The sequence below is a fragment of the Delphinapterus leucas genome, chromosome 19, assembly GCF_059928025.1.
Source record: "Delphinapterus leucas isolate spDelLeu-1000000601 "Yukka" chromosome 19, BTC_Dleu_Yukka2, whole genome shotgun sequence".
Taxonomy (NCBI): Eukaryota; Metazoa; Chordata; class Mammalia; order Artiodactyla; family Monodontidae; genus Delphinapterus; species Delphinapterus leucas.
In genome coordinates, this window is record NC_143147.1 from 48,528,513 (window position 1) to 48,548,318 (window position 19,806).

Genomic DNA, 19,806 nt, shown 5'->3' on the forward strand with positions numbered 1-19,806 from the left:
ACCTCCACAGAATCCCTATGATGTCAGAACTAAGCGTGCCTGTATCCCAGACCTTTCTCTAATAGAGAAGGAAATGAAAACTAAAACCAAATGTCAGCTAAGTGACCTCCTCAAGGCCACAAAGCCAGCGAGTGGTCTGGGGTCAGACCTCTATCACACACCCACACATCCATTGCCTCTCTGATTCCTGTGTGCCAACAGAAAGGGGGATGGTAGGGGGTGGAGTGGGGTGAGCAAGTGCTCCGTTCCACGTTCTTGGTATTATTACTGGTTACTGTTAGTCCAGGGCCAACAGAACACCTTGGGTGAAGACATAATAGTCAGTTGTTTTTTCCCCCAAGAAGCTTTTCATAATAATAACTTATGTTTGAATAGTGCTGTAGCATTTGCGTGTAAGTTTTCATTTAATCCCTACAACAGCTCTATCAAGGGGGGATTATTATTGACCTATTTTTACAAATGAAACACAGGTTCAAAGATGTTTAATTATTTGCTCTTGGTAATATGTCCAGGAAATGGCATGACTAGGACTCAAAACTAGATGGCAAGCTCTAGAGGGGCAGAGACCATGCCTGTCTCATTCATCACTGAAGCCTAGCCCATTGCTGAACGATTGAGTGAACTCAAGACTGGTTTAGATTCTCTGAATCGCTCTTTGCAAACCTTTTAAACTAGGGTTCTACCACTGCAGGGATCACTTATATAGCCCTCAGGAAACAGGTATATGTAGACGTAAAACCCACCCAACAAATCCAGCTCATACAAGGATACACTTCCTTTGCTTGGAGCTTAATTTTCAATATTTTTTCCAGGAACTACAGGTCTGGACATTTAAGGAAATGGAGAAAGGCAGCATTCCTTGCTCTGCCTTAGGAAGAGCCTGTGTGTGTTCCCCTGTGCCTCTGTGTGCTCAGGGCAGGTGGAGATACCCCAGGCGGCAGACATGGTCTGCCTCCCTCTGGGGCCAGGAAAGTAGCTGGACAGCAGAGGGCGCTGTGGAGCTTACAGACCTTGCATTCGTGGGGGTAACCTGTTCTGGAGCCAGAGTTTTCCAGAGACAGCCAGGATCTTGGGTGGTCTTCTTAGGCCTCCGGTGTGCTATGGTCCTATAGCAATTTCTCTTCTTTTCTCCAGAAACCTAAGTAACACCTAAAAGGTATTGGAGAGAGGGTAGAAAATATAATCTTTGGAGTCACAGCTGGTTTTGAATTCCACTTCACCTTTTTGAACTGTATGACCTTAGGTAAGTAATTCTTCAGTTTTTTCATGGGCAAGGGAGGTTATTAATTCTGTTGTGCAGAATTAGAGATGAATTTGTATCAGGAGCTTCTTACAAGCATGGAACAATCGTTCCATGCTTATGTATCAAGGGCCTACTCCATGCCAGGCAGTCCTTGGCATTGGAGAGTCCATGATGGGCAAAAAGCAGACGAGGCCCCTGCCCTCACAGATCTAACAGCTTAATAGGGAAGACAGACTTTAATCAAATAACCTCGCAGATAGATAACAAATCACACCTGTGCAATTAAGTGCAACAAAGGAGTGGTCTTGGAGCTCAGTGAGGAGGAAGTACCCAGGCAGGGAGATTTCCCTGAGGTAGAGAGAAGTTTAATTTGAAGGATGAGTAGGAGTTTATGAAGCAAAAAGGGAGGGAAAAAGCCTTTAAAGAAAAGGGAATCGCTTATGCAATGGCCATGTTTTTGAGCCTGACACAGGGCTAGTGGAACAGCAGGGCAGAGAAAACAAGGTGGAGCCTGGTGGGAGATGAGACCAGAGAGGCGGGGGTCTGATGACACAGGACCCCATAGGCCTCCTTAAGGAGTTTTGTCTTTAGCCTAAGAACAGTGGGAAACCATGAAGGGTTATAATCACAGGCTATTGGTGAATATTCATTTTAAAAGGTTCTCTCTGGGGACTTCCCTGGTGGTCCAGTGGCTAAGACTCCGTGCTCCCAATGCAGGGGGCCCGAGTTCGATCCTTGGTCAGGGAACTGGATCCCATATGACGCAGCTAGGAGTTCACATGCCTGTGGCTAAGGATCCCACATGCTGCAACTAAGACCTGATGCAGCTAAATAAGTAAATATTTTTTGAAAAGTTCTCTCTGGCTGTAGAACTCATAGCAGACCCTGGATCATCTTCCCCTAAATGCACCTTCAGGTACTAAAGTTGCTAAGTTCTGCTGGCTGATCCTCCTTATCCTTTGCATTCCTCAACATCTCTTCATGGGAAGATTGCAATGGTTTCCTAACTGGTCTCCCTGCCTCCAGTCACACCTCCTCTACACAAGCTTGAACTTACTTGACCTTCACAACATTCCTGCAAGTAAGCAAAGCAGCAATCCTTATCCCTATTTTGCAGATGAGAAAACTGAGGTCTAGTGGTACTGTGGAACTGGCTCATACAGGCTTGTGAAAGCCAACTGTTAAAATTTCAGAAATTTTGGGACTTCCCTGGTGGTCCAGTGGTTAAGACTTTGCACTCCCACTGCAGGGGGCGTGGAATAAATTTTGCAAGCCAGTTGGTTTTTAGGGGGTTTTTTTGGCTTGAACCCAGGCCTTCAGCAGTGAGAGCATAGAGTCCTAACTACTGGACTGCCAGGGAATTCCCTACAAGCCAGTTGCTAAACACAGCCAACTGTTAAAAATTATACAAACATTAAATATATTAAAAACAAAGGTAATACATTCTCAAAACTCATCACTTCCTAATAATTTTACTATTATTGTTTACCTGTGCTCTTGAGGTTATTTGTGTTATTGTATCTGCTACATAATAGTATGAAACTACTGCATAATCGTATGCTCTGTGTTCAGTAAAGTCAAGATGGTAGATTGAAATCAGCCTTTGTGGGAGGATTTACACCAGAGAAATCGGCAGACGATACGAATAGGGACTTGATTGTTTTGTCGATAATCTAGATTTAAGAAAGTGATGAGAAAATGTAAATAATTCAGATTTTAAGTGAATGTGTTATGTTTGTAGCCATTACATTCTGTATTGCACAAAACTTGAGGAAATATTCTTTCAGTATTTGAAAATTGTTTTCTTATTCAGCAAAGAAGTCGCTCCCATAATTGACAGGTAAGACGTCTTGTTTATTCACTTTCCTCTTACATTGACACAGAGGACATCAACCAACATCCATGTCGCGATTACATTCCCTGGTCAACTGAAACCACGGGTTGGCTACCCATACAGCAGTTGGGCAAAAATCAGTGAAAGCATTGTTAGAATAAATTAGTTATGAGGAATCTGCAAATGTACACTATTATTTGTAAATTCTGTGCTACACATCCTTATGTACCTATATATGTGCATACATTCCCCTTTTCTCCCGACAGTCGGCTGTTCAACATTTATCAGCACAGCATTGGGTCTAGAACATGTTATTCATGTGTCATTCCATAAATATTCACTGGATGCCAAGGCGGGGATACAGTTAGTCAATGAACAAACGACTTGGCCACTGTCACACATCGCAAGCGGCATAGGCGGGACCAGAGCCAAAGGTACTGCCCTCCCAAGGCCAGCAGCTCTCTCCCAGGACTAGACCAAGCTTTCCAGGGCCACCCCACCTTATCCCGAAGGGTGGCTTCGGCCAGAGGGCCCGGGAAGTGAAAAACCAGGGTCGGGGTACCGGACTAAGGGCTAGGCGAGAAGCAGCTCACGGCCAATAGCGGCCCAGGCCCCGGCCCCGCGTAACGTCACTTTTCGGAGAGGCCGGCGCGAGCACGACCAGGGGAGAAGGCGCGGCCACCATCACCCGGAAGTGACGCATTGGGGGCGGTGCTCGGCGGCGCCGCGCAGGGTGGGCTCGCGCTGGGCTCCGCGCGCCCCCCGCCCCCTCTATGAGGCAGAGGCCGCGGCGGCCGTTAGCACTGTCGTTCCGGGGGCCGCGGCGGGCGGGGCTCCGGAGGGGCCCGGCCTAGTCCCCACCCCAGCCCGGCTCCCAGCCGCCCGCCCTCCTTCCCTCTCCCCGATGCAGGGGGCCGAGCTCCGGGATGGTGAGGCGGCGGCGGCGGCCGCTTCGTACCGCGTCCTGAGCCGCCTGCTCGGCTATGGAGAGGCGGCCCCCGAGCCAGGCCCGCCGCCGCCGCCTCCGGGCCATGGCCCCGCGCCGCCACCCTTCCTCGCGCGGCCGGGCCCGCGGGGCTCCCGGCCGCCTCAGCTGATGGTGTTCCGCAACGTGGGTCGGCCGCCGGAGGAGGAGGACGCGGAGGCGGCCCGGGAGCCGGGACCCTCGGAACTGCTGTGTCCTCGGCACCGCTGTGCCCTGGACCCCAAGGCCCTGCCGCCGGGGTTGGCGCTCGAGCGGACCTGGGGCCCGGCGGCTGGACTAGAGGCGCAGTTGGCGGCTCTGGGGCTCGGGCAGCCTGCGGGGCCCGGGGTCAAGACGGTCGGCGGTGGTTGCTGCCCGTGCCCGTGCCCCCCGCAGCCGCCCCCTCCGCAGCCCCAGCCGCCTGCTGCCGCCCCGCAGGCCGGGGAGGACCCCACGGAAACGAGCGACGCGCTGCTGGTCCTGGAAGGCTTGGAGTCGGAGGCCGAGAGCCTGGAGACTAACAGCTGCTCGGAAGAGGAGCTCAGCAGCCCGGGCCGCGGAGGAGGAGGGGGCGGCCGGCTTCTTCTGCAGCCCCCGGGCCCTGAATTACCCCCGGTGCCCTTCCTGGTGCAGGACTTGGTCCCTCCAGGGCGCTTGAGTAGAGGGGAGCAGCAGCAACCTCCCCCACCCCCGCCTCCTCCTGGGCCCCTCCGGCCGCTCGCGGGCCCTTCTCGGAAGAGCTCCCTCAAAGTCCGCCTCAGTCGCCTCTTCCGCACGAAGAGCTGCAACGGTGGCTCCGGCGGTGGGGATGGGGCCGGCAAGAGGCCTTCCGGAGAGCTGGGTGCTTCGGCTGCGAGCCTGACAGACGTGGGAGGCTTTGCGGGCCGGGAGCTGGACGCGGGGAGGTGAGACCGGCTGGGGGGCGGTGGGGCTGGCTGACCGACTTCCTTTTCTTGTTTCATTTCCCTTTTATTCTACTGCTAACACGATCCTGACAATTCTTAAGGTATGGCCTTCATAAGGAGGCGGAGACTTGGGGTGAAAGGTGGTGACATTGCCCATTAGGTTAGAGCTGATTGTGGGAGCAGCCTTCACTCTAAGAATTCACTCCCGCGGTGACACTTATCAGCTGGTTAGCATCTCTCTAGTTGGGCGATGATTCCAAACCATCCCCCCCCACGCCCACCCTGTCCCAGCTTTTAAAGTTTTTCCAAGGTGTCTGTCTACCATTACCCCTGGCAGGGGGCTTGATGGAAAGGTGTAGCCTTTGGGGCAAAAAGTTGGTGTTGTGTCTGACCACCTTGCTTATTCTTTCTGTGTACCAGCACCCCCTTCACATTCACACGTGCAGGTGATGTGACAGACTTGTGTAGTTGTAGGCCAGCAGTCAGTTGGGCATCTCTGTTCAAAGTTTTAATGTTTTCTTGGTTGGTTTCTTAGATATACTTGGTATCTCAAGCCTGTATGCTGACCACTGTGAGAATAGAAAATAGCCTTGCCCTCAAACCCACATGAGAAGTCTAAGTACGAGGTATACTCATGTACATTAGTACATGAGTTCTAGCCCAATTGATGAAAATTCCAAACTTAGACATTTTTTTCCTGCATTTCTGAAGGGTGGACGGCTCTCAGATATCCAGTGTTAGATTTGTACATTGGTTTAGAAAAGCTGTCAACTTTTGTGTCAATGAAATGAGACTTCCCTTGTGGTAACTGCCATTGTGGTTTGCACTGTTGAGTGGGTTCTTAGAAAGATTGGAATTGGTTTTGATGCAGCTCATGTGATGGATTCATGAGATGCACTGGCAGCCACAACCCAAGGCTGAAAAACATTGAGAACTACTGTTAACCAGAATCACGTGGGGAGCTTTGGGAAATGATCAGAGGGCCAAGACTGAATTTTTAAAAAGCTCCCTAGTCGGTCCTAAGGTGTGATCTGGACTGGAAACCACTCATCCTTTCAAAGGAACTTGTACTTCAAGAGGAAGGTGTGGGGTCAATTTTTTTGTTTGTTTGTTTCTTTTTGTTTTTGCCATGTGGCACGGGGGAATCTCAGTTCCCTGACCAGGGATGGAACCTGTGCCCCCTGCAGTGGAAGTGCAGAGTCCTAACCCCTGGACCGCCAGGGAATTCCCTTGGTCAGTTTGACTTTGTTGCCTTTTCTGAACAGCTGGGCCGAGGGCTTATCTTGGGGATCAGACCAAACCCAGACTTCCTGAGGAAATCAGTAGGTTGATGCGTGTTGCCCCTTCAGGTAGATGTATGTTTCCACATTTGCCTCCCAATGAACTCACGCTGGGAGCTCAGGTCTGGAACAGTGTGGCTGTTGAAGCAGCTATTTCATGGTAGGCTCTGCGTTCCATGCTCCATGTAACCAGTGTAGATGAAATTTTCATCAGCTGGGGGGAGGGCAGGATTGAAGCTGTGGGTAATGACATAGGATAGATTGCTAGTTTTCTTGTGGTTTGTCTTGCCTTTGTTCCATATTGACCAGGACTTGGTCTAAGATTCCAGAGACGCCAAATAGGAGGTGTGGCGTGAAATTAGCTGCTACGTCTAATAGATTAGGAGGAGGAAAAGGCATATAACATTATACGGTTTTTTGCATTTGGAAGCAGAATTTAATGGCCATTGGCTGCTCTGTGACCAACCCTCACACTAAGCACAATACAGATTTCTACTGCAGAGCAAATTGGGCTGTAGCTCTGCAAAGAAGCTTAGTTCAGGGCACTGGAGAATTACATTTTTTGGTCCAAGAGCTTTTTCTGATGAATTGGAGAAGAGCTAGGTATTCATGTATGAACGTTTGGTTGACTGCTGTTAGGAGGCAGCATGTTGTACAGGGAATGTGAACATTTAGATTCCATGTAGGACTCCAGCATCAGCTGTGGGATGCGGGCCAATTTTGTCTTCTTCATACTTCCCCCGTTTTTTAATCTGTAAAATGGGAGTGATTCCTGTCTTGTTCCTGTCCTTATAGGAATAGAGTGAAGACAAGAGAAATTGAGATGGAATATTTTGTGCTTTTGGAGGAGAAGTAGTAAGATTGAACTGGTGATTTTTTTTTTTAGTGCTTAGGATTTGGTGCTGTTAGATTTTCTTGTTAGCTTCTCCACAGCTTACTATGTGCCAGTCTTGCTGGCAGCCTCGCAGCTGTGAGAAGCTTGATAAGTCTGGCCAGGGTAGTTGTGATTTCTATGGATCTGCACCTCCTTAGTAAGTCCGCCCTGTTGGGAGGAAGGATAAGTTTGGATTTTTAGCTTGTGCTCTTGTTTTGATTGGTAGGACCTGGAAGCCATGAGAAATGTCAGTCTTTTGCCAGAAGGTATATGCCTGCCTTATTGTTGGAGTTAATTACGAGTCTCTGCAGTCTTTGCTGTATAATTTGGGGCTTTTACAGTAACCTCTGGGCATGATTCTCTTTGCTCTTCTCAGCATTTACCTTCCCCACAGCTATTACTAGAAAGTACCTCCTACAATCATTTTTTAATTTAATTTAATTAATTTATTTTTTTGGCCATGCCGCACGGCATGTGGGATCTTAGTTCCCTCACCAGGGATAGAACCTGCGCCCACTGTGATGGAAGCGCAGAGTCTTTTTATTTATGTATGTTTGTACGTATGTATGTATGGCTGCGCTGGCTCTTCGTTGCTGCGTGCGGGCTTTCTTTAGTTGCGGCGAGCGGAGGCTGCTCTTCGTTGTGGTGTGCTGGCTTCTCATTGCGGTGGCTTCTCTTGTTGCGGAGCACGGGCTATAGACACATGGGCTTCAGTAGTTGTGGCACGCAGGCTCAGTAGTTGTGGCTCACGGGCTCTAGAACGCAGGCTCAGTAGTTGTGGCACATGGGCTTAGTTGCTCTGTGGCACGTGGGATCTTCCCAGACCAGGGCTCGAACCCGTGTCTCCTGCATTGGCAGGAGGATTCTTTTTTCTTTTTTTGGCTGCGTTGGGTCTTCATTGCTGCGCATGGGCTTTCTCTAGTTGCGGCAAGTGGGGGCTACTCTTTGTTGCGGTGCACGGGCTTCTCATTGTGGTGGCTTCTCTTGTTGCGGAGCATGGGCTCTAGGCGTGCGGGCTTCAGTAGTTGTGGCGCACAGGTTCAGTAGTTGTGGCTCACAGGCTCTAGATCACAGGCTCAGTAGTTGTGGCACACAGGCTTAGTTGCTCCACGGCATGTGGGATCTTTCCAGACCAGTGCTCGAGCCCATGTCCCCTGTATTGGCGGGTGGATTCTTAACCACTGCGCCACCAGGGAAGCCCGAAACACTGAGTCTTAACCACTGGACCTCCAGGGAAGTCCCCCTACAATCATTAATAAGGCTTAACAGTTTACATATTTTAACATTAAGCAAACTTTAGTTCCTTTCAGATGCTTTAGAGTCTGCTAAGTTGACCTTCCTGGATATACAGAGTCTAGGTCTAGTATGAGTTAGCTTAGGTAACTCTTTTTTTTTTTTTTTTTTGGTACGTGGGCCTCTCACTGTTGTGGCCTCTCCCGCTGCGGAGCACAGGCTCCGGACGCGCAGGCTCAGCGGCCATGGCTCACGGGCCCAGCCGCTCCGCGGCATGTGGGATCTTCCCGGACCGGGGCATGAACCCGTGTCCCCTGCATCGGCAGGCGGACTCTCAACCACTGTGCCACCAGGGAAGCCCAGCTTAGGTAACTCTTTTGAAGTGAAGGAAGAAATGGGCCCACCAGCTAATCAGGTTTCTGTTCTGAAGAACTGGGCTAGGCCATGTAACACACATATGTTGGGATTCAGAGAGCTGGGCTTGATGCCCGTGGGCTTCAGTGTTATATACGATTGCTATTTCAGGAAAACCAGTGAAGTTCCCTTGTCTGTTTCACATATGTTTAGCTGATTGTCTTCCTTTGTGTTTGGTGAGAAATAGCATTTGATCTTACTTTTTTGAATCATCACATAATACATACTTGGTTGGAAATGGGTACCTTGTTCATTTCTCAAGGTTTGTTTTTTTCTTACCAGTTGAGGATATTACTGGCAGTCTTCATAGTTGTGAGGTGGAAAAATGGAGAACAGTTCTGTAGTGGTTTCCTATCTGGGAAGAAAGATTCAATTCTGGAAAGAGAGGCAGGCTCCCTTGGCATCAATTTGGGGCCCTGCTGTTGTGGACAGACCTGGCAGACATGAGAAACCCTTTTCTCTGTTTTCCTGGGTCTTCAGGTCTAAGGGGTCTTTTTGAGAAAGAGCATGACATGCTGAGAGCAAAATGATTTTATGGTGTGGTGAGGAGGGTCTGATTTTCTTTTTTTTAAACTCCAAGTGTTTTTATTTTTAAAATTATTTATTTATTGGCTGCATTGGGTCTTCATTGCTGCGTGCAGGCTTTCTCTAGTTGTGGAGAGTGGGCACTCTTTGTTGTGGTGTGTGGGCTTCTCAGAGCTCAGTGCGTAGGCTCAGTAGTTGTGGCGCACGGGCTTAGTTGGCAGCATGTGGGATCTTCCAGGACCAGGGCTCGAACCCGTGTCCCCTGAATTGGCAGGCAGATTCTTAACCACTGTGCCACCAGGGAAGTCCCAAGGAGGGTCTGACTTTATGTTTCGGTTTTGGGTCCATATTCTGTTGATCTTTTTAACTATTTTTCCATGAAGTGGTTGTGGTTGACAAGCTCTCTTTTGGAATGAGCAGCCTGGCTTCAGAAATCTCTGTCCATTTGAGTCTTGTGTCTTTTACTTCTTAACATTTTGTCCACTGACATCATTCCTAAGGTTTTAGACCTTGGGCTACACCTCTGGGCTTTTCTCTGGACGTTCCCTCCATAGGTTCTTTAGTTGGTTTATGGTGGAGTTTCAGATCTGACCTTGTTGCACAGATGTCTGTGTATTGGAACTAAAAATGAACATGTGGTTTTTGTGCCTGTAGCTCAAGAGCAGACACTGGCTTATGATGTGTTGGAAATGGCAGAGGCTGGCTGACTTGGCACTGTGTGCGTTAGCAGGGGCAGAGGTAAATTGTGGCCGCAAAACCTGATATTTGGACATCCTACTTTAGAAGTTAGAAAAGGACATGTGTAAGTCTTAGGACACCATAGAGGGGATTTATGGACAAGAGAGGGAAAGCATTACTATTTCATTGTTTATATTTTAGGCTTCAAGGAATTTGAAAAGTGGCCAGTGGTTATATCAGTGTGTTGTCAGCCTGTCTAGTCTAATGAACTCCTTTTATCCCACAGATCTGTTGCCATACAGTTAGTAATTTGCAGAGTGGAAATGGACAGAAGCATCCTATCTCTGTTACCTGCAGCACAAGCAGTGCATAGCTGACACAAAGGACTACTTGCCTCAGAGAAGACCTTTACCTAAGGTCTTCTGCTGCCCCTGTCTTGTTCTGCCATCTGAGGCATAGCCCACCAAGTCCTACCCCACACCACCCGTCAGGTTTTTCTGCTGCTAAGATGCAAGTGGCCCACTGGCAGAGTTACAGTGGCTTAACTTTGTACCCTAATGCTTGTCAAGGTGGTCTGGGGAGGAATAGAATAATATGGGAATGTAGTATAGAAGGGTTAGTTAAAAATGTTATCTGGAGCTGTGTCATTCATGTTGCTCTCCAAAAAACAGCACATCCAGCTTAGAATGGTTATCATTTTAAATGTTTCATATATACAAGAAGAGATGTATAAAGTGTATGTACAATAATAATGAAATGTGTACCTGGGTAATCATCACTAAGCTTAAAAAATAGAATGTTATCAGTACCTTTGAAGACCCCTGTGTGTTACTTCCTGATTACATCTCGCCCTCCCCCACGTAACCAACCACCATCCTCAATTTTATGTTCATCATTCCCTTGCTTTGTTTTTTATAGTTGTCTAGATTGGTCTTTTCATGAATGACTGCCATTAGAATGCTCTCAGGATCCTTGAGACAGAAACTGTTTTGGATTTTCAGTTAGACAGTATCTCCCCAAAGAGAGAAGGAAGCACTCATATTTATTATTAGCCTTTCAGCCTCTTAGACCTTCTACTTCTTTAACCTTCCTTATTTGCCAGAAAAAGCCATCCTAGGGCTCTCAAATGGCTCTGCCTGGGTTTAGAGTCGTATGTATTTCTTTTTCTAGATCCTAGAAACTATGATTTTCTTCAAAATGCCAGGGGCGGGGAGAAGATGAGCTGGAGTGAGAAGGCCTCCGCAAGATGTGTGCGTTTGGGTACTGCTGTTCTTCAGTGCTTGGCACTGAGGAGGCTCGTCCCCAGTATGGGCAGATGGCAGAGTAACGCAGCTTCCTTTGAAAAGAGGCAAACTGCCAAATGGCTGAGGTGTGAACCCTTCGAAAGGCCAGTGCTTTAGGTTTCTGCTTGCTGAGTTTAATGTTGTATCCACAAGTTACTGAATAAAAATCAGCTTGAAAGCTCTTCAGTCTTAAAGTTAATGTCCAGTGGAATTAACTTTCCATTCCAGCTCTCTGGAGTGTTGCAACTAAGCTGCAGACTGCCATGAGCAACTTTTATAAATAGAGGGACTGTGTGTGCTTGTGTCTTGTTCTGATGTAGCCACCTCTCCTGTGTGTGCTGTGGGCGGGGTGTTGACAGTGGGCACCATCATTAGACTTCTCAAGTCTCATCATGGAGGCGGCTGCAGAGGGCGTGTGAGATAGGTCAGGAGAGGGATTCCGGCATTTTGGCTGTTTCTGAGTAAGGTCTTCACAGTATGGTTTTGAAATTCTGTTTGAAGTGAGTTCTGAGAAGCGCAGACATCTCTGTTAAAACATAAATGAATAAAGATCTTCCAAAGTCAAATATTTTAAAATAGGATTTCATTTTGGATTTTCTTTGCTTCTGCCCCTGTCTATTGGTGAAGTTGAAGTTTTATTTCAACCTTTGGGTGAGAGTAATTTTGGAAAGTGAGCCAGCTACAAGGTGTGGAGTCAGGCATTTAATTTGGTGGTAGAATTTTTTTTTTAAGCCTGATTTGTTGACATATCATTTATATACCACCTAAAATTCACCTTTTTAAAGTTGCTCAGTTCTATTAATTTTGGCAGATGTCAACATCATAACCTCTGCCATAATCAAGGTATAGCATATTTTCATCACCTCCTCAACTTCTTTCCCTTTTAGTCAATTCAGTCATTCTGAGGTGAGTTTTTTGAGCTCAGCACATTTCTAGCCAGAAAGTCTTTGTCAGAGTCTTTTGGATTTCTTTCATTTCTCGCCCAAAAGCCAGTTGAAATTGGTGTGTCTTCACAGGAGATCTGGGTTTTCCAGCTGGTTTGGGAGCAGTATCAGGAGCAGTCCTGGGGGGAGAGCTGTGACTGGCAGCTCTCAAAGGGGAAGAGGCCGTCTTCTTTGGGTGCCAGGCAGAGCTCCTAACTTGAAGAGGCTCCCCTTTGGTTTTGACCTATGGCTTGGAGGCATTTTGCAAAAATCAGAGTTCTTACTGGTTGAAGATTGCATGTGTATCCTGTAGTGCTGTTCTCAAGTCCAAAAATCTTGCCTGATTCATTTTGGGACTTCCTGCTCCTAGGAGCAGGCCCAGAGGGAAAGCTGGTGCTCTGAGGTGGCACCTGTTCAGGTCAAGAACCTTTTTCTTGGCTCCCATGTGAAAATCAACTCTGTGTCCGACTTGCTTCTTCTAGAAATGGACTTACTAATTACCACTCAAGGTGTTTTAGTCTTTTAATGTGATGGGTATGGAAAGCTCCAAAGAGATTTCTTATTGCTTTGTAGGCTGCTGAATTCTGTAGCCAAATCTATTTAGGAATTGCCTTAATTGTTTTATTCTCCCCCTTTAAATTTTAGGCTTTATTACAAAAGTGTGGCTGACAACGACTAGGGTTTGCTTTGTTTTTTGGTGCATCTGGAATTGAGTGTTGCAGTGATTTTTTGTTACTGTTGTTGCTGTTGCAGTGATTTAAATGAATGTGTGTTCATTCCGCACCTCATTCTCTGTGTGCTTCTCACCCCTCAGGAAACCCAGGTTGACAAGAACTCAAAGTGCCTTTTCTCCAGTCTCCTTCAGCCCCCTGTTCACAGGTAAGGGTGATCTCTTTCTTTTTCTTCTGACATCTGAAAGCACGAGTGTTCTGAGACGAGTCAGGAAACACTTGCAGATGCATCTCAGAGGGAGCTTCAAGCATGTCTGCAGTTATTTTCTTCATTTCGTGCCTGCTGGGTTTGGGGTGAGGCTATTTTTATGGTGTGAAATGTATTCTTGACTTTGGATGTTTTATAGTTTGAGGTAGAGACTGCATGCTGGTAATTACGTGGCCCTGGCAGTTATGCAGGCTTTAGTTCAGGGTCATCACATATAAATTAAAAGTAGAAATTACAAATTTATAGGCTCATAACGCATAAAGGACTCCCCAAAAGTCATACAGTTCCTGTCCCTGCTTCCAAGGGAGTTCATGGATTATCTAATAACCATGATCCATGATGATCTGGTCTATTTTTAAAGACTTTGGGCAAAGGGGATCACATGAACCCTTGTCTTACCCATTCTAGGGGCTAGCAGTTCTTGCAGCTGTTAAAGAGTTCTTCACTGGATCTAATTTAAGTCTCTCCTCTTGCAGCAGGGAACACAGTTGCTAAAGTAGGAAAGCGGTCAAATGTCCTTTTGCCTTCTCCTTTAAAGGGGGACTTTTTCTGAGAGGGAGACCTTTTGTTTTGTGAGTCAGGTGTGAAGCTCCTGCTTGAATGAGCTGTAGAAAAGGAAGTCTGGAGCTCACAGCCTCAAATCTCAGAAACTGAGTGCTCTTCACTGGGCATGGCTGAGAAGCCTTTAAACCGAATCCCAATTTCAAACTCTTTTGGATACTGTGTCCCTCAAAAAAGATGATTGCAAGAATTCTGATCTGGGACTGGACATTTCCAGGAAAACGTTAAGCCGGCTAGTGGAACCCCCATCACTGGGTAGACTGCTGTGAGCTGTCAGGACAGGTGAGTTGGTGCCTGCACTAGGCACAGGTGGAGAAGGAGGTCCTCTGTTCATATCCCCTGTGTTCTTATCCCAAGCAACGAATTAAAGGATCTTATCCTGTAGCAGAATGTCTTTCTAGTTAGTAGTTGTTTCCCTTTTAAAGTAATGAAACCCACATTTGTAGTTTCAGGTTCCACATTCTTATTTCAAAGAGCCTTAGCTCTCTTGAATTACATCCTTTAAGTGCATACAATCCAGACCTCTGACCCTTCAGGAAACCTGGGCTCATTGCATTGCTCTGGGCAGCTAGGCCCTCAGTCATTAAGCTGTGTGATGAGTTCCTAGAACTTCCACTGATGACTTTTGGAAGAGCTTTTCTGCTTATCTTAATTAGTGTTCAAGACCTTTGTTAAAAAAAACCATATTAGATTCTGAAAACCCAGCTTCTGGCCTTTTAGAGATATTTGTTACCTCATTTTCTTAACTGGGAAACATTAAAATTCTAGCTGAGGGGTAATTCAGCTTCCCAAATAAGAAGAAGGTGTTGGAAATAACACCCTAAGGGCCAAATTACAGAAATCCCAAATTCTGAGTTGTGGATCAGACCTACCAAAACAAACTTATTCTTGGCTGTCAACCTTTTGTTGATAAAATACCCTTCGTTCTCTGGTGATTCAAGTGGAGAGAGGTTAGACGGGGTTGGGTGGCAAGAAGGAGTGTATATGGCAGAGAACAGAACTGCGTGACATGCTGGGAAGTAAGGAAACCATGTGCCTGACTTTTGGCTGACTGAGGAAGTAGTTAATTATTAGGGTTGTAAATGCACTTTTCGGCCTTTGCAGCCTCAACTATTAGGAATTAATGGATATCTGAAATGGTTGGTTCTCTTATGAGTGAATATCCTGGAAAACCTAGATGTGGAAAGCCATTTAGGAAGAAGGTAGAGCTAACATTGGGACCTTTATCTGCATTCAGCTTAACAGTTCTTACATTTTAATGGCACTTGCTTTCCATGTCCATTTGGGCTTGTAACAAGCTGCTTGCCTTGCTCTCCGAGGCAAAAATTGGTATACAAATCTGTAAAAAATAAGTGGTGTGGGTTCTATTTGAATAAAGAAGACCTCTTATTCAAGGTTATATCCTCAGTGGCAGAGCCAGGATTAGTTGGCTTTTCAACTGTCAATCCCATGTTTTTGTGTCTTAAATATCCTTGATCTTTAACAGGGTTAAGGAATGATGGAACTTAAAATTGACTTCTCAGGTGGTTTTTTTGGGCGGGGGGTGGGATTCCAGCCAAGGAGCATTAGATTTTGAGCTTTCTGAGAGCCATGGACCTCTCTAGCCTCCCTTGCTTGCCCTCTGTTTCCCTTTGCTTCCTGGCCTCGGCTTTGGGCAAGGTGCTACTGTAACGTGCTTGCTCCATGAATCCCTCAGGTGAAACAGTGTCACTTGTGGACGTGGACATCTCTCAGCGGGGCCTGACCTCTCCACACCCTCCAACTCCCCCTCCTCCTCCAAGAAGAAGCCTCAGCCTCCTAGGTATAGTTTCCTCCCCTCTCTGTCTTCTTGCCCTAGTGGGAGGGTGAGCTCTATGGACCTGTTGTTCCTTGCCAGGAGCCAAACAAGCTCCTGGGCTTCTGTTGATGGCCCAATTATTTCTTGTCCCTTTCTCAGCACCCCTGTCCTCTCCCGAAGTGGTTAAATGGGTCTCTTACCTGCATGCTATAACATCTACTGTCCATATATGGATTCGATCTTTATTTCTTTATAAAGGGTATTTATCTTGCTCTGAATCTACTGCTAGTGGGCAGCTTTAGGGATATCCTTACTTTCCTGCTTTCAAGCCAAGGAAACCAGATTAAGATGATTGTTGCCCTGTGTGCAAAAAGACAGGGTGAAGGTCAGGCCACCTTGCCCCAGAGGGCAGCCTGATGATCCTTCTCCCTCTCCTCTGCCTTCACCTTGCTCATTCTGTGCCCATATTTCTGAACCTCTTGCTTTTGTTCTCTCTTCTAGATGATATCAGTGGGACGCTGCCTACATCTGTCCTTGTGGCTCCGATGGGGTCTTCCCTGCAGTCTTTCCCCCTACCTCCGCCTCCTCCACCTCATGCCCCAGGTTAGCTTAGCCTAGACGCAGGACTTGCAAGAGTGGGGAGTACCAAGTGATATACTTCTGAAGGATGGGAGAAATTTATTTATGGAAATAACAGAATTTATGAGAAAGCTTAAATTGTATCCCCTTGGCTGGACCAGAGCTCCTTGGAAATGAGGCCAAGAACTGGTTTTTCTAACCCGTTTTCTTTATGGAGGTGAATCTGATTTTTGGTAGAGATAAAAGACTATTGGATATTTTTGTCTCTTTGCTGCTGAAACTGTTTTGCAGTCTTTGAGTCAGTATCATTTAGGAAACTGCCTTAATTTTAGTAGAGGGAGGAGGTTTAATATGTTGCTGGTTTTCAAAGTTCTGTGGTTTTTCTAAGCTTTTAGCATTTACTGCAGCCTTGTAAATAAGTACCAAGCATTCAGTAGCCCATACCTGCTTTGCCAGTCTCCAGTACCCAAGGAATAAAATGAATGAAATGAATTCTTTTCTACTCACCTGGCAAAATCTACTTGCCTGGCAAAATCATTGCTCTTCCCGGGCAAGTAAGCGAGTCACTATTTCCAAGGCTGCTTTACTGGCACTTCACCTCGAGGTGGGAGAAGTTGGAATCGCTCTAGGCTGGTGAAGGCCCTGAAGTAGTCACCTTAGTCAGGTTAGTGAGCTGCTCCTTACCCCTTTCCTGGGGTTAAATGCCCCCACCCATCCTTCACAGCTTACACGAGCCCACACAGCTTTTTGTCCCAGCCCATCCACCTCTTCCCCACTGCTTTGGCTTCCACCCTTTCCAGCTTATCTTCTAATGCCTTGCCCCTCTTCAGTTAGCCTCTTTGTTTTGGGGGGACGGTCTACTTGAGGTTGGGAACAATGAGGGTCGACAAGTGACCGCCACTCTCTTACCCTGCAGATGCGTTTCCCCGGATTGCTCCCCTCCGAGCAGCCGAATCCCTGCACAGCCAACCCCCGCCACCCCTCCAGTGTCCCCTCTACCGGCCCGACTCAAGCAGCTTTGCAGCCAGCCTTCGAGAGCTGGAGAAGGTAAGTGGTGCCTCCTCTTGCATTCTCCTAATTCTGTTCCAGCTCCCCTTTTATTATTTTTAGAGGAAGAGTAGTTTCCTTGTCTCTGTATTTACAGTGACAAAACAATATGCTGCTATTATTAGTTCTATAAGAGATGTTGTAAAATTGAATCTGAAAAAAAAAATCTGAACATGATGGAGAAATGTTTACCTAGTTAACCCAGGTCGCTCTTCTCTTCTTTGTAGGGCCTTGGTAATGGAATTGTAAAATTATTTTTCTGTTACTTTGGAGGCCTAAAAGTGTGATGAACCTGGTGTTCATTGCTAATGGTTGGGACACTCCTAGCAGCTTTTACCCATTGCAGTGTTTTGGAAACGGGGTTCTTGTGTAAGAGAAATTGTGCTGAAAACTTTGACATTTCTCTGTTCTGTTAACTACTTGACCGCTTCTTTGATAGTGTGGTTGGTATTGGGGGCCGATGAATTGGGAAGATGCAGAGATGAAGCTGAAAGGCAAGCCTGATGGTTCTTTCCTGGTACGAGACAGCTCTGATCCTCGTTATATCCTGAGCCTCAGTTTCCGATCACAGGGTATCACCCATCACACCAGAATGGAGCACTACAGAGGTGAGAGGTGCTGGCATTTGAAGGAAGCCTTCTTCCCCCTTTGCCTTTTCCTACCTTTGCTATCTGACTTTTTCATTGGAAGGATTCATAGAAATGGAACTGTGAATGGGGAGGAAAATCTCGTAGACTCAATTGAATATTGATATGGGCACTGGTTTCGATCACTGGAAGAAATGTTGGTGGGGGTTGGGAGGAGCCTAAGGGTGCCATTTAAAAGTATTCTCAGCATCTTGTCTACTAAATTGGAGAGTCTGAAGAAGAACAGAACAAAGCCGGTAAAACTCTCTTGGTAGAAGGAAGAAATAACCTAGGACCATTAGACACATTCTTCCAGACTTTGGTTTATAATTAAACTTACCATCTAGAGATATTTACTATTAAATCATATATACAAAGAGGAGAATTTGTTGATCCTGTGACTGTTCTGTTCTGAATTTCTTTGCCTGGAAGTCACATCAGCTCTTCTTGCCAGGCAGCATGGTGACAATTATGTCTTCTTTTGGTCAGCTCTGTAGTCTCATAGGAAATAGTCATCAGAGCTCTGAGAGTTTGTGGGATCAACGTACTTTAGACTGTCTGTCCTTCTTCCTGGCAGTACTTCCCCCGCTGTGGTCCGGTTGTGCTTAATATTGCAGTGATGTCGAGAAGCTGACTTGTTCACCACTGCAGTCTGCATGGGCATTCTGTATTTGACTTGGGCCACAAACTTGTGATGGTCATTGGTGGTAGGGCTGGCTAATACATCCTTTGTCAAAAATTTGTAATATGCTACAAATTTAAAAAGTGTGGAGAACTCTGGGGAGTTTCAGGGACTTGCCCCCCTATCCCTCATACTCTTCCCACATGTAATCAACTTCAAATGAGCTATATTAGATATTGAATTTCAAGTAAGGGGCTCTTTCATGCTCTTCTCAGGCACCACTGGCTCTCTGCTGCTCTCAGCCATGTTCTGCGGGATTTATTTGGTTTGCTTCTCTTGTTAGACAGGAAGTACCTGTTTAGGTCAGCATAGCTTTGTCCATGGTTTCCTCTGCCCCCATCTCTGCTTTCTTATTTATTTATTTTTGCCTGCGTTGGGTCTGCATTGCCACGCGTGGGGCTTTTCTCTTGTTGTAGCGAGCAGGGGCTACTCTTCATTGTGGTGCATGGGCTTCTCATTGTGGTGGCTTCTCTTGTTGCGGAGCACAGTCTCTAGGTGCACAGGCTTCAGTAGTTGTGGCACACGAGCTCAGTAGTTGTGCCTCGTGAGCTCTAGAGCGCAGGCTCAGTAGTTATGGTGCACGGGCTTAGTTGCTCTGTGGCATGTGGGATCTTCCCAGACCAGGGCTCAAACCCGTGTCTCCTGCATTGGCAGGCGGATTCTTAGCCACTGCACCACCAGGGAAGCCCCTCCACCTCTGCTTTCGAGATGCATGAAGAGAAAGGAACTTCAGTCCAAAGACCTGAGAATTAGAGAACTGTGGGGTAGACTGCTGCCTGTTTTCCTGCTGTTTCTAAAAACAAAAATCAAACAAACAAACAAAGAAAACAAAGCATTTAAGAGTGAAGTGCTTTTATAAACCTATTAAAATGATGTGACTAGGCCATGGAAATGATGAATAAATGCTTGACCTCTAGGTTCCTGATAGGTGAGATGCCAGGAATGGGAGGGCGTTTTCAAATGGTTCTCCAGTTACTTTTTGTTCAAAGGGACTTTTCTTCCTTGAATAAATGGAATTTTTAATAGAAGCCTGTGGGCCTTTCAGTTGCCAGCTTGCAGTGGAACATTTGTCTTCGTCTTTTTAAGTGATCCTGTGAGAGTAGTTAGGGAGACTCAAATCTATAGTTCTCTTGAGTGATTAGTATCCCTTTTGTGACTCCTTTGGATTTAGTGCTTTAGTTGTTGGAGTTTTTTTGTTGTTGTTTTTTTTAAGTCATGGGAGTTCAGATTCCCTTTTGCCTTCAGGATTCTAAAGTTTGGGGTGGGATCTTTGTAACAAGTTGGAGCGTGGGATTTTAGAAGTTACGGAAGAAAAGACTTAGAATTTGATTTTTGTGCCTAACACACATATGAATGAGTGAGACCCACAAAACTGCTATCCTTGTCTTTCCTGGACTATTCCATGCATACTTGAAGACTTAGGTATTTTTGAGGGTATG

At 46.6% G+C, this 19,806-nt stretch overlaps 1 protein-coding gene across 4 annotated transcripts in view; it reads left to right on the forward strand.

The window, feature by feature from the left end:
- Positions 1-3,502: 3,502 nt before the first annotated feature.
- SOCS7 (suppressor of cytokine signaling 7) overlaps positions 3,503-19,806 on the forward strand; it is a 33,557-nt gene continuing 17,253 nt past the window's right edge. The window contains exons 1-6 of one of the 4 annotated variants that reach the window (XM_022557784.3): positions 3,509-4,946; positions 12,971-13,035; positions 15,353-15,457; positions 15,935-16,036; positions 16,929-17,059; positions 17,499-17,667. In XM_022557784.3, the coding sequence (XP_022413492.1) occupies positions 3,982-4,946; positions 12,971-13,035; positions 15,353-15,457; positions 15,935-16,036; positions 16,929-17,059; positions 17,499-17,667 (1,537 nt within the window). In that variant the 5' untranslated portion in view covers positions 3,509-3,981. Of the gene's footprint in view, positions 4,947-12,970; positions 13,036-15,352; positions 15,458-15,934; positions 16,037-16,928; positions 17,060-17,498; positions 17,668-19,806 lie in introns of all 4 variants that reach the window. The other 3 variants (XM_089901174.1, XM_022557785.3, XM_022557786.3) reach the window with 3 other exon arrangements.